Here is a 12,726-nt window from a genome sequence, read left to right as displayed (position 1 = left end):
GAAAGGCAAAGAAATGGCTGGAAGAGCCAGAGCCAAGCAGACTGGGAAACATTTTGAGTTAATGCATCGACCCATTCGGGGTACCCTGAATGGACGCTTTGTCCCGGGAGGGGGAAGACTTTCCATTCTGCGGCTTTCTAGAGCCATGGTTGAATGTAGAAAAGAGGCACATGCCGGGATTTGTAATCTTCTTCGACTTGCAGTTATCTGGGGATGATGTCGTTGAGGAGCAGATAGGGCCATCAGCTAAGGTCGGGCAGTGTAAGGAAGTGGATTCCGAGAACGCCGAGTTTGAAATGGGGGTAGCATTGGCCTGTCTACTATCAGATCCTCCGATCGTCCATGAGTGCTTGGGGGATGATCTCTTAGTGTCTATGATTGGGAATGAAACGGCTGCGAGCCCACCTTCAAACATTTTGGATGCGTCCATTGCACCTTTCCTCGTCTGGTAGTACGATGAGGGATTCTTATCGAGCAGCACCAGGTCAGGTAGTGAGCCGGAATCTGACTCCATTGAGTCCGTAGAGTCGGAATCAGGTTCCAGCTCGTCTAAGTCTGAGTCCGGTATTCTTGGGGGTGATAACCCAGATGCCATAGTCCTATCTAGGTCGTCTTTTTCCTTTCTCTTTCGAGTCTATTGTAACAGAAGAATCAGATGGACTGGATGCAGTGATTAATGAGAATGGAATAGCTGTCGCTTCTGAGTACTTTTCTGTGCCTTTGATTTATTGTATTTATCAGGACTTTCAAAATTTTGATAAAAATGACGAGGAAGAAATTCCTCTAGTTTTGAAATATTTGCTTGAACAAGAGCAAAAGAGGTTTGTAAAACCTCTGGTTGATGAAATCACCAAAATTAATGTTGGTATTGAGAAGGACCCGCAGCTGGTCCAGATTGGGTCCACGTTGTCTTCGGAGGAGCGCGAGCACTTAGTCGCTTTATTAAAAGATTTCAAAGATGTTTCCGCATGGTCCTACGAAGACATGCCTGGAATCGATCCTGAGATTGTACAGCACCGGATCCCTCTTGACCCAGAGGCCCGACCTGTCAAGCAAAAGCTCAGAAGGATTCGCCCAGACTGGGCCATCAAGATCAAAGAAGAGGTCACCAAGCAAATTGACGCAGGGTTCCTGCTGGTATCTAAATACCCGACTTGGTTGGCCAACATCGTTCTCGTGCCGAAGAAGGATGGCAGAATCCGGGTATGTGTGGACTTTAGAGATTTGAATAAAGCTAGTTCGAAGGACAACTTTCGTCTGATGCATATCGATGAGTTAGTGGATTTTACTGCTGGGCATGCATTGCTCTCATTCATGGATGGCTTCTCAGGCTACAATCAGATTGTAATGGCACCCGAAGACCGGGAGAAGACTGCTTTTACCACCCCATGGAGGACCTATTGTTATAGGGTAATGCCATTTGGGCTGAAGAATGCTGGAGCTACATATCAACGGGCTGCGACCACGATATTGCATGACATGATCCGCAAAGAGGTTGAGGTGTACGTGGACGACATGATTGTCAAGTCTAAGGAAAGAGAGGGCCACTACGGGTAGGCTAGCTCGTTGGCTGCTTCTGCGTTCTGAATTTGATTTGAAGTATGTGACGTGCAAGTCAATAAAGGGGAGAGCGGTAGCAGAGTTCCTTGCTGATCACCCAGTTGAATGGGATGAACCAGTTGAGTACCTGTTCCCAGACGAGGCCATTCTGCACATCGAAGAAGAATTTTGGACGATGTACTTTGACGGAGCGTCAAACCAATACGGGTATGGGATAGGAGTGTTGCTGATAGTGCCTATAGACGTCCCCGAACGCCCTGGGAGGATGAATCATGTTCTGTTCGTTTTGGGCTCACTACAGTTCGGAATCTCAAATGTCACGGTTCTTAATCTGATCTCATAATGTGCAATGTGAGATTGATAAATCACCAAAGAGTTCAAATCCGACAAATCATTTTGAAAAACAGATTTTTAGAAAGAAGTGCCAAACATGGACTGTTTTGCCAGATACAGAGTCGCCACCTAAATATTTTTTATGGGGGAATTTAGGAAACCCTGACTCGTTACCTAAAGCCACATGTTCGTCTTCACCAAAGTTGCCTCGGCTCGGGAACTTGGGTACGATTAGGGAAGGTCAGCTATGAGCAACCCCGCTCGCCTGATCCGAAGATCGGCCTGTACTAAGCATGATATTTTGTTTTGAAAACATATGTGTTCTTATTCTAGTTAATTAGCTAGAATTTACTATGTGATGTGCACGACACACAAGTATAGACTAGATCGCCTAATTTGGAACAAAGCATCGCATATCCGTTTTGTTTGGAAAATAGTTTGAGGTTTGGTACTCGCAAGTAGGCTAAAACACGGGCTTCGACGAATTATTCCAATTCAAGCAACCCAACCTTCACCCACAAGCATTCAGGCAGTAAGTCAACTAAGCAATTAGCCTCATGGCAAGCATGCTTTCATGTTAACATTCACACTCATACGAGATGCTAAAGCATAAACACTCACCTAGTACTCCAAGCCAAAACAAGGAACATGTTAGTAATCAAATGTATGATCCAAGTCCATGTTAAAGTGGCTAATGCATCACATGCAAAATGCAGCTAGAATAGGCTCGGCTAATCTATGGATGGCATGTGAAATGCAACAACTCGATACATGTATTCAAGTTGGAATTGAAGTACTATGCAGTTAGTATGATGCGCCATGCCCAGTGCATGCAATATGAATAAATGGATGCACGCATGCATATCATAAGGATGCTAATTGAAATATACCCTAATACTAACCATCGTAAGCAGTTAAATAAAAGGGAGAAAGAAGCGGAGGTTGGAAGACATGCATCACACACACGCATGCTTATTACACAATTCGCCCCCTCTCGGAGGGACCAAAAGAATAATACAAATTTAACTAACTAACAAGCTAATTAAATAGTTATAGACCACTTAACTAGCTAAGCAAATTAACTAAGCTAATAAAACGATAAAATAGCCTCGGGAAGAGGGTCCAATGCATGCGTGCTCGGCTCCGCTCGGAAATCCACCACCATGCACAAGCTGCCTCTGTTTACATTGCTCTGCATCTCTGAAGACTGCACAAGTCCCAAGGATGCTTCAGCATCACTCCCTGATCATTGTAGAAGGTCACCGACCAAGAGCAATGGTCACCGGCCATGGTAAAGTGGTCATCGACCATCTATGATGCTCTCGGCCATCCATTATTGGTCGATCGGCACTGAAAATGGTTGGTCGACCATATCTTCCTGCAGAACCCTGTTTTGACAGCAGCAGAGGACAGGCAAGACATGGCAATGCATTTCACATCAAATGTTTGCACAACCAACCTCCCTATCATGTCATGGACTCAAGGGAGTTTGGTTCTCGACCCTCGGGCCACCAGTCACGCATTTCAATGCATGATGGTCCAAGAGGCCAAAGTGTGCAATTTCAATGTCAAATGGAATGCACACAAAACACATAAAGGACCCAACCTCTATCATGCTTGATCAAGAGGCAAGGCATGCATGATATGCGCAATGTTATGCATCCTAAGCATGCAAGATAAGTATGCAACATGAACATGCAAACAGGCAATGTGTACTAGGCACACAACCTAAGCAAACAAGCATGCGAGACATGTAAGAACAATGCTAATGACAAACATGCAACAACATGTGAAGGGGACTTAGCATGGAAACATGTAAAGCAACTTAACAAAGAAAATGCATGCCAAATGCAAAGTGATTCAAGCATGCAACAACATGCGATAGGCCGAGCATGAAACAACACGCAAGGCGAGCATGCAACAACATGCAAAGGATGGACTTACACCAAGGTGGACAACTCTCTACTAGGTCCAAAACAGTGGCCAATATGCCAAGGAAATGAAGGCAAATGTACATACAAACATGCATGCATACATGGTCCAATACTTAAGCATAAAGAGGCAACTTTTAAGCACACTTAAAAGGAACAAACATGGACAAACGACATACATTGTAAGCTCTGAAATCATGTTAGAAAAGGTGCCAACCCAACTAAACAAATCAAGCAAAGCATGTAACAAGGTCTAAGGCTCAAGGCTTGCCAAGGGGCTCAAGCCATGACCATGCCAACCAAGCCTCAAAGGGCCAAAGGGACTCAAAGCAGTCCCAAGGCATACCAAAACAAGGCCAAAGACACACTTAGATGGCATCCCAAATGCCTACACATGATGGCATACACAATGGCACAAACATGGAGCATGAAACACAAACTCCTTAAGACATTAAAGAAGCATCAATTGTGACTAAACAAGCATGCCATATGGACTGAAATGACACGGTAAGTGACTCCAAGTCACTGAAATAATGCAAGTAAAGCATGCTAGAGGATCCAATACTCAAAGCCTACAAGCTAGGTTGCATGGTAGCTATACAAAACAAGTCATGGATGACCCAAACAACCAAAATTAGACCTTAAGCATACCAAAACATGCATAAAAACTTCACAAAGCTAAGCCAAAATCGTGCTAGAAAGTCATGGTACATCATGATGCATGTTAAGGCAATTTCATGGCATTACAAGACAAGTATGCAAAGCATGCATGGTATGTCTTAACCAACTTAAAAAAGTGCTATATCATGACAAAATAAGCACAAATACTGGCTAAAATGAAGCTAAAGCAAGCTAGGCATATAAGCTACAACACAAGCCATTTGTGCAAGCATCAAAGGCAACATGGAGAGGGGATGACCCTCTCCCATTTAGGACCTCAAAACCACCTCTCCACCACTGAAAATCCTCTGGATTTCAGTGGTAGAGAGGTCATGCAAAGCTCAAAGCGAGGGCCAAAAGGTATGGCCTTAGAGGGGGGGGGGGGAAACAACCCCAAACCTCAAAGCAACCTTAAAAAAGTTCTAAAATACACAAAATCAGAACTTTTATTAGTTATGCACTAAGCTCAAAAATAGATGTAAGATAGGTCAAAAGCTTGTGCAAATATGGGGAATAAAGGGGTAAGGTTCTTACCCTTGAAAACCTTTTTCAAGAAGACCACTCCAGCAGCCTCCTTAGGTCAAAACCAACTCAAAAATTCCTAGAACAACCCTTTGGCACCTCAGCAACCAAGGTATGGTGTAATACTATGTGTCTTAGTGCATAACTAAGAATAAAACACCTTTATACACACACAAATCAAAAGGAGAGGGAGATATAGAGATAGATAGACATAGGACTTCTCTAACCCTAATATCAGACCTCTGAAACTTTTTGGAACCCTTGAAGAGGGGGGAGAAGCCCTCCCTTTATAGGAATTCCAATCTTGCAAAGCTTACAAAACAAGCTACGCAAGAGGGAAATCCCTCTATACACGTGTATGGAGAGGGGACATTGTGGATGCCATGTAACAACCCGACCCTCATATGTGCTTGTGATATATGTTAGTCCTTTATTCAGTGTTGTTAAATGCCTAAGATGAAACTGTACAAGAAAATAAGTTCAAGTAACTATGTTGTAATGCCTTGTGGAATGAATTGTATCTGTTAGGAAAGAAATGTATCTGTTACTACTAGAACGATAAAGTAGAAATTGAGGGCCTTAGCGGCTTAATAAGTCAAAATTGATCATATATTTGGAACCAGCATAATTTTTAGGTAATATTAAGCACTTCTGTGAAATTTCAATTTTCGGATGTGTAAATGATTGATTTTCGTCTTATTCTCTCTTTATAGAAATATATATGTGTGTTCTTGGTCATTTGACAAACCAAGGAATTCATAACTCTAAACTTAAGAGTTGAAGGGTAGAGAGAGAAGGTCCTTAAGAAGGTTGGGATTTGGGCTTAAGGTATGTAAATGTTTGTCTAATTTTCATCCACAACCCTTCTTGTCATAATTTATGTGAAGATGTTTCTATAATCATGTACCTAAGAGTTGGGATTGTGGTGTTGTGAGTATGAGAAGTAAATTAGCAAGATGACCTTACTTTGCATGTTTTGACTCAATTTGAAGTACCTATGAGAGGCTTTACTCTATTTCTTCAATTGACTTGTTTGAATTCAAGTATGTGGCATGATTTTATGTTTATGTATTGAGATGTGAGAACAAGTAGGAATCTTATGAATTGGAGTGAATTTAAGTTGTGGATTCATGATTTGATTTTTACTCAAATGAAATATGTAATTTGATCCTTGTTCACATGTATTCATATGCTTTGAGCTTATATATTAGTAATTTAAAGCTAGATTTTTGAGGCCCTAAACATGTCTACAAGAGGAGGAAATTGTGCAGAATTTTCGGACTTTTTGGTGCAGAATCGCCGCACGTGCGGGGCCTAAGGCCGCACGTGCGGGAACCTCAGCCGCACATGCGGGAGTCACTGCCGCACGTGCGGGAAAATGGCAAATTTTGGAGTTCAACACTGCAAAAAAAGCACGTGCGGGGCCTCAATGCCGCACGTGCGGGAGGTGTGCCGCACGTGCGGGAGATCCTAGCCGCACGTGCGGCTCAAGTCAGAAAAGTTGGGATGCTCCGTTTTGCATGTTGGGTCCTCTAATGTTGTCAAAACCTGCAATTTATATTGTTTGAATGTTCGTTAATTCAATCAAAGTAAGTGAACCGAATGTTGATTTAACAAGGATAAAGGGACTAATGTGATTTTTCATGTGTGTAGGAAACGCCTCAAGAGGAAGTGCACCGACACAACACAGTGAGTAATAGTACTTCAATGTACCTCTACTCAGTATTTATTATTATTGACGATGTGACCCTTGTTGAAAGTATTATCATATTATGTATTGACGTTATATCTTGACGTTACGAACTTCACTATCAAACTTGTGTTGGCATGAAATGATATATTTGCTATAAGTGATTCAATACGAAATTGTGGAAACATTGAAAAAGGTTGTGAAGTTGTACACATCTTATGTGAAAGCTTGTGACTAATGGAATGTATCAAGGCAATTGTGAACTTGTGAACCAATGTGGTTTAGAGCCATTTGTGAATCAATGTGGCTTAGAGCCATTTGTGAACCAATGTGGCTTAGAGCCATTTGTGAATCAATGTGGCTTAGAGCCATTTGTGAATCAATGTGGCTTAGAGCCATTTGTGAGTCAATGTGGCTACGAGCCCTAATGTGAAACTACGTGACCAAGGGTCATTTGTGAATTGTGAATCAATGTGGCCAAGGGCCATTTGTGAACGATGAAATTATGAGGCCAAAGGCCGATGTGTGAAATATGAACTTATACTATTGTAAGCTTGTGAATCAAAAAGAACCAAAGGTCTATGTGATGAATTGTAAATTATGAACCCAAGGACTCTTTTCTGAATGTGTGAAGTTCTTAGGCCAGGGGCCACATTATGACGATTATAAACCGATTACGTTGTCGCAACAAGCTGTACAGAGACAGACTAATTACATGATTTCAGCATTAATTATGTTTACAAGCATACCAATACTATTGTTCACTGAGCTTGGCTCACCCTGTGTTATGCCTGTTTCTGTAGGTAATCAACCAGGAGGTCGATCTTAACTCGGCATCGTCATACTTTTGTCAGCCTAGGCACAGCCAAGCTTGGGGTCAGGACCCTACTTTTGTGGAGTTGTTAGATGATGGCTTACACTTTTGCTATTGGCTTAAGTTATTATGTACTTAATAATTTTGTTATATACCCCACCTCGGGGTTAGATTTGTATATGCCTGTAAATAACTAACTCTCAAATGTATTTTGGCTTTTGATGTACTTGTCCTATGAAATGTTTATGATCCTGGCATGACTTAGTAGCTCAATGGATGTCATATTTTCTGGTTTATATCACTTATTATTACAGCTTCCGGTCAGGCCCCTCTATGGAACCAGGTTAAGTGTCCTTTTCTGCTTAGGTCATGCCCAAACTTTTAGGGGCAAGTCTGGGGCGTGACAAGTGGTATCAGAGCACGAGTTGCTATCTCACACACAGATCCATTGAGCCTTAGGATGTCTAGAAAAGACTTAAGCATCATGCATGGCATCCTAAAAATGTATGAAAGATCGATGGCAACGTAGAATGTACTCTGCTAAAGCTAACAATTTGAACTTTGTTTGGCGGATATAATTGAATGTTATGTAGGTTATGGTGAGAACAAGGGTGGAAGATTCGGACGAGGCTACCTCGGCACGGTTGGACCGAATGGAAAGAATGATTATGGACATGGCGGAGACCCTATGGCAACAACAGCAACAACCGCCACTACCACCACTACCTCCACCTGCAGTACAAGATGTTCATGTTGAGGACCGAACCATCACACTCACAAAGGAGTTTAAAAAGATGAAACCACCGTCATTTAAGGGGGGAATAGAACCTATGAAAGCTGAAGCATGGGTGCTGGGAATAGAGAAATTGTTCGAAGTATTTCCATGTACTAAAGCCCAGAAAGTGCAACTTGCCGCCTTTACTCTTGAAGATGAGGCACGAAGATGGTGGATGCTTACAAGAACAGTGCATCGGGACTTAACATGGGGTAGATTTCTGGAGCTGTTCTATGATAAGTATTTTCCTCAAAGCATGCGAGATAAGAAGGTGACGGAATTTGAGACTCTTAGGGAAGGAAATAAGACTGTTGCAGAATATGAGGCCCAATTTGCTGAATTAGCTCGGTTTACACCTCATATGGTAGATACAGACTATAAGAAGGCACGGAAATTTGAAGGGGGATTGCGGGGTGCTATTTTAGACCGGGTCAATATGCTAAAATTACCCACATATGTTGAGGTGCTAGAAAGGGCTGTTATCGCAGAAGGAAACCGTGCGGCCCAGAATCGGATTTCCGAGTGGAAAGGGAAGAGACAAAACAACCAATGGTCAAAGAGATCCGTTACTCCACCCGCTAAGAAGCACAATTCAGGGAACTTCAGCACCACTACTTCTACTCAAAATTCCACTCCGGTGTGTCCAGACTGTGGAAGGCAACATCGAGGAACTTGTCACTGGAAAACTGGAGCATGTTTTAAATGTGGAAAAACGGGACATTTGGTAAGGGATTGCCCACAATGGGCTCAACAAAAAGGCAATAGATCCGCTACAAGTTTCGCGGGGTCTACACTAACCCCTAATGCGAAGGCGGCTGCCAAACCGAGTAATAACAAAGACATTGCAACACAAGGTAGGGTGTTCGCTTTGGTTCCAGGTGATGTACAAAACACAGCAACAGTGGTGTCAGGTACATTTACTATTTATGGTCAATCTGCGCATGTATTGTTTGATTCTGGCTCCACTCACTCTTTTGTGTCGAAACTCTTCGCTCCTAATTTAGATAAAATTGAAGAAAACTTATCTTACATGTTGTGTGTGTCCTCCCCCTTGGGAGAGTCTATGATTTGTGCTACTATATACCTAGCTTGTGAACTTCAACTTGGGGATATTTGGGTGTATGCTTATTTAGTGCCTCTCGACATGACCTATTTTGATGTTATTCTGGGGATGGATTGGCTAAATGTTTATGGTGCAACTATAAACTGTGTGACTAAGCAAATTAATTTCTATCCTCCGGGGCAATCAGAGTCTATGGTTCAAGGGCAAGAAGTGATTTCGCCACCTTATCTGATATCTGCCGTGAAGGCTTGCAACTTAATACGAAAAGGCTGTGAGGGGTATTTATGTAGTGTTTTGGAAGGGCAAGGGATGAATGGGAATATTGATGTGATCCCAGTGGTCCATGAATTTCCGGATGTTTTTCCCGAAGAATTGCCTGGCCAACTAATAGACCGAGAAATCGAGTTTATAATTGAAGTGGCGCCTGGAACCCAACCCATTTCGAAGACACCCTATAGGATGTCACCAGCTGAAATGAAAGAGTTAAAGATTCAATTACAGGATCTGCTTGACAAGGGATTTATCCGCCCGAGTGTATCTCCTTGGGGTGCGCCGGTATTGTTTGTGAAAAAGAAGGACGGAACACTTCGGTTATGTACCGACTATAGGGAACTGAATAAGGTGACAATTAAAAATAAGTACCCCTTACCACGGATAGATGACCTATTTGATCAGTTACAAGGGGCACAAGTTTTCTCAAAAATTGATTTACGGTCTGGCTACCATCAATTGAAAGTTAAAGCCGATGATGTGGAGAAGACAGCTTTTCGAACCCGGTACGGCCATTATGAATTTTTGGTTATGCCCTTCGGAGTTACAAACGCACCAGCAGCATTTATGGATCTAATGAATCGCGTCTTCAAGCCCTATCTGGACGAGTTTGTGGTGGTTTTTATTGATGACATTCTTATATACTCAAAGAGTGCAGAAGCTCATGAGGATCATCTTCGCCTAATTCTTCAAACACTCCGGGAGAAGAAACTGTATGCAAAGTTAAAGAAATGTGAATTCTGGCTACAAGAAGTGGCATTTTTGGGGCATGTGGTGACAAAGGAAGGAGTCTCTGTTGATCCACACAAAGTTGAAGCAATTGTGAATTGGCCAACTCCCACTAATGTAACTGAGATGCGAAGTTTCATGGGGTTAGCTGGATATTACAGGAGGTTTGTTCAAAATTTCTCCAAAATCGCTATGCCACTTACCCAACTGACACGAAAAGGAGTTGCATTCGAATGGTCAGAGGAGCGGGAATCTGCTTTCCAAGAATTAAAAACAAGATTGACGATAGCACCAGTTCTGGCTTTGCCATCTGGTACCGAAGGATTCGTAATTTACAGTGATGCTTCGCACAAGGGGCTTGGTTGTGTGCTAATGCAGAATGGAAGGGTTATTGCCTATGCTTCTCGACAACTGAAACCCCACGAGAAGAATTATCCCACACACGATCTCGAATTAGCGGCAGTAGTTTTTGCTTTGAAGATATGGAGGCACTATCTTTATGGTACAACCTGCGAAGTTTACACTGATCATAAAAGCCTCAAGTACCTGTTTACCCAGAAAGAGTTGAACATGCGACAACGGCGATGGCTTGAGTTGATTAAGGATTATGACTTGTAGATCCAATATCATCCTGGTAAAGCTAACATGGTGGCAGATGCACTTAGTCGGAAGAATATAGGGGACTTGGCAAATCTGTTGGTAGAAAGAAAGGAGTTGAGGATCGAACTGGATAAAATGAATATGGACCTAGTGGTACGTGAACAGGAGGCCATACTAGCAGCAGTAAGAGCTCAACCCACCTTGCTGGAAGAGATTAAGTTACATCAACTGGAAGATGAGACTTTAAGGAAAATCTATGATGAGTTAGAGGCAAAACCAAAATCGGGGTTCAGTTACGTAGATTCGGTATTAAAGTTTCAAAGTCGAATATGTGTCCCCAATGTGTTGGAGCTTAAACGGAAGTTGCTAGGAGAAGCACATGCCTCGAGATTATCAATACACCCGGGAAGTACTAAAATGTACCGAGACTGAAAACAAAATTTTTGGTGGCCAAATATGAAAAAGGAGATCGCGGAATTTGTTTCTAAGTGTCTATAATGTCAACAAGTAAAAGCGGAACATCAAAGACCAGCAGGGTTATTACAACCCCTTCCAATCCCGGAATGGAAATGGGAGCATTTGACCATGGATTTCGTTGTGGGGTTACCGAGGACTCCTCGAGGTATGAATTCGATTTGGGTCATTGTGGACCGATTAACCAAGTCTGCTCACTTCTTGCCTGTAAAGACTCAATATAATGCGGATAAGCTGGCAGTACTGTATATAAATGAAATTGTAAGGCTTCATGGTGTTCCAGTGTCAATTGTGTCAGATAGGGATCCCAAATTTGTTTCAAGATTTTGGCAAAGTTTATAGGAGGCTATGGGTACCGAACTTACGTTCAGCGCCGCTTTTCACCCTCAAACTGATGGTCAATCCGAGAGAACCATACAAACTTTAGAAGATATGCTCCGATTGTGTGTATTGGATTTTCAAGAAAGCTGGGAAACCCATCTACCGTTGATAGAGTTCGCCTACAATAACAGTTACCATTCGAGCATTGAGATGGCACCTTATAAAGCTCTATATGGAAGACCGTGTCCTTCCCCTGTATGTTGGGCTGAAGTTGGGGATAGGGCATTGTTGGGTCCTGAAATTGTGCAATTAACAACTGAAAAGGTTAAAATTATCCGGGAGAGGTTGAAAACGGCACAAAGCAGGCAGAAGAGCTATGCAGATAACAGACGAAGGGATTTGGAATTTGAAGTGGGTAGTTATGTGTTCATGAAAGTCACCCCGTTAAAGGGACATCCGAGATTTGCGAAAAAGGGTAAATTAACACCCCGGTATGTTGGCCCTTTCCAAATTCTAGAAAGAGTGGGTTTGGTAGCTTACCGAGTGGCTCTTCCGCCGAGTATGAGTCAAGTACATAATGTGTTCCATGTTTCCATGCTTCGAGGATACGTATCAGATCCATCTCATGTCATAGACTATCATCAACTTGTGCTAGATGATAAATTAAGCTATGAAGAAAGACCACTTCGAATTTTGGAGTGACAAGTAAAGCAATTGCGCAATCGGGAAATTCCAATGGTAAAGGTAGAGTGGCAAGAACATTATGGCACTGAAGCTACTTGGGAAAAAGAAGAGGATATGCAGCAACAGTATCCATATCTGTTTCCGTTTTGAGGTAAAAGCAAGTTTGAGGGACCAAACTTTTTTTAAGGGGGGGAGAGTGTAACAACCTAACCCTCATATGTGCTTGTGATATATGTTAGTCCTTTATTCTGTGCTGTTAAATGCCTAAGATGAAACTGTACAAGAAAATAAGTTCAAGTA

General features: G+C 42.4%; 1 protein-coding gene across 1 annotated transcript; it reads left to right on the top strand.

Moving 5' to 3' along the window:
- The first annotated feature begins 8,184 nt into the window (after positions 1–8,184).
- LOC114318317 (uncharacterized) lies at positions 8,185–12,444 on the top strand. Its single transcript, XM_082875938.1, has 4 exons — positions 8,185–9,969; positions 10,270–10,734; positions 10,966–11,253; positions 11,764–12,444. The coding sequence occupies exons 1-4, from the start codon at positions 8,185–8,187 to the stop codon at positions 12,442–12,444; spliced, it is 3,219 nt and encodes a 1,072-aa protein (XP_082732064.1).
- Positions 12,445–12,726: the final 282 nt, after the last annotated feature.

Source organism: Camellia sinensis, chromosome 6 (assembly GCF_055761805.1).
Source record: "Camellia sinensis isolate YWXY chromosome 6, ASM5576180v1, whole genome shotgun sequence".
NCBI classification, from domain to species: Eukaryota; Viridiplantae; Streptophyta; class Magnoliopsida; order Ericales; family Theaceae; genus Camellia; species Camellia sinensis.
This window is presented reverse-complemented; position numbering and strand designations above follow the sequence as displayed.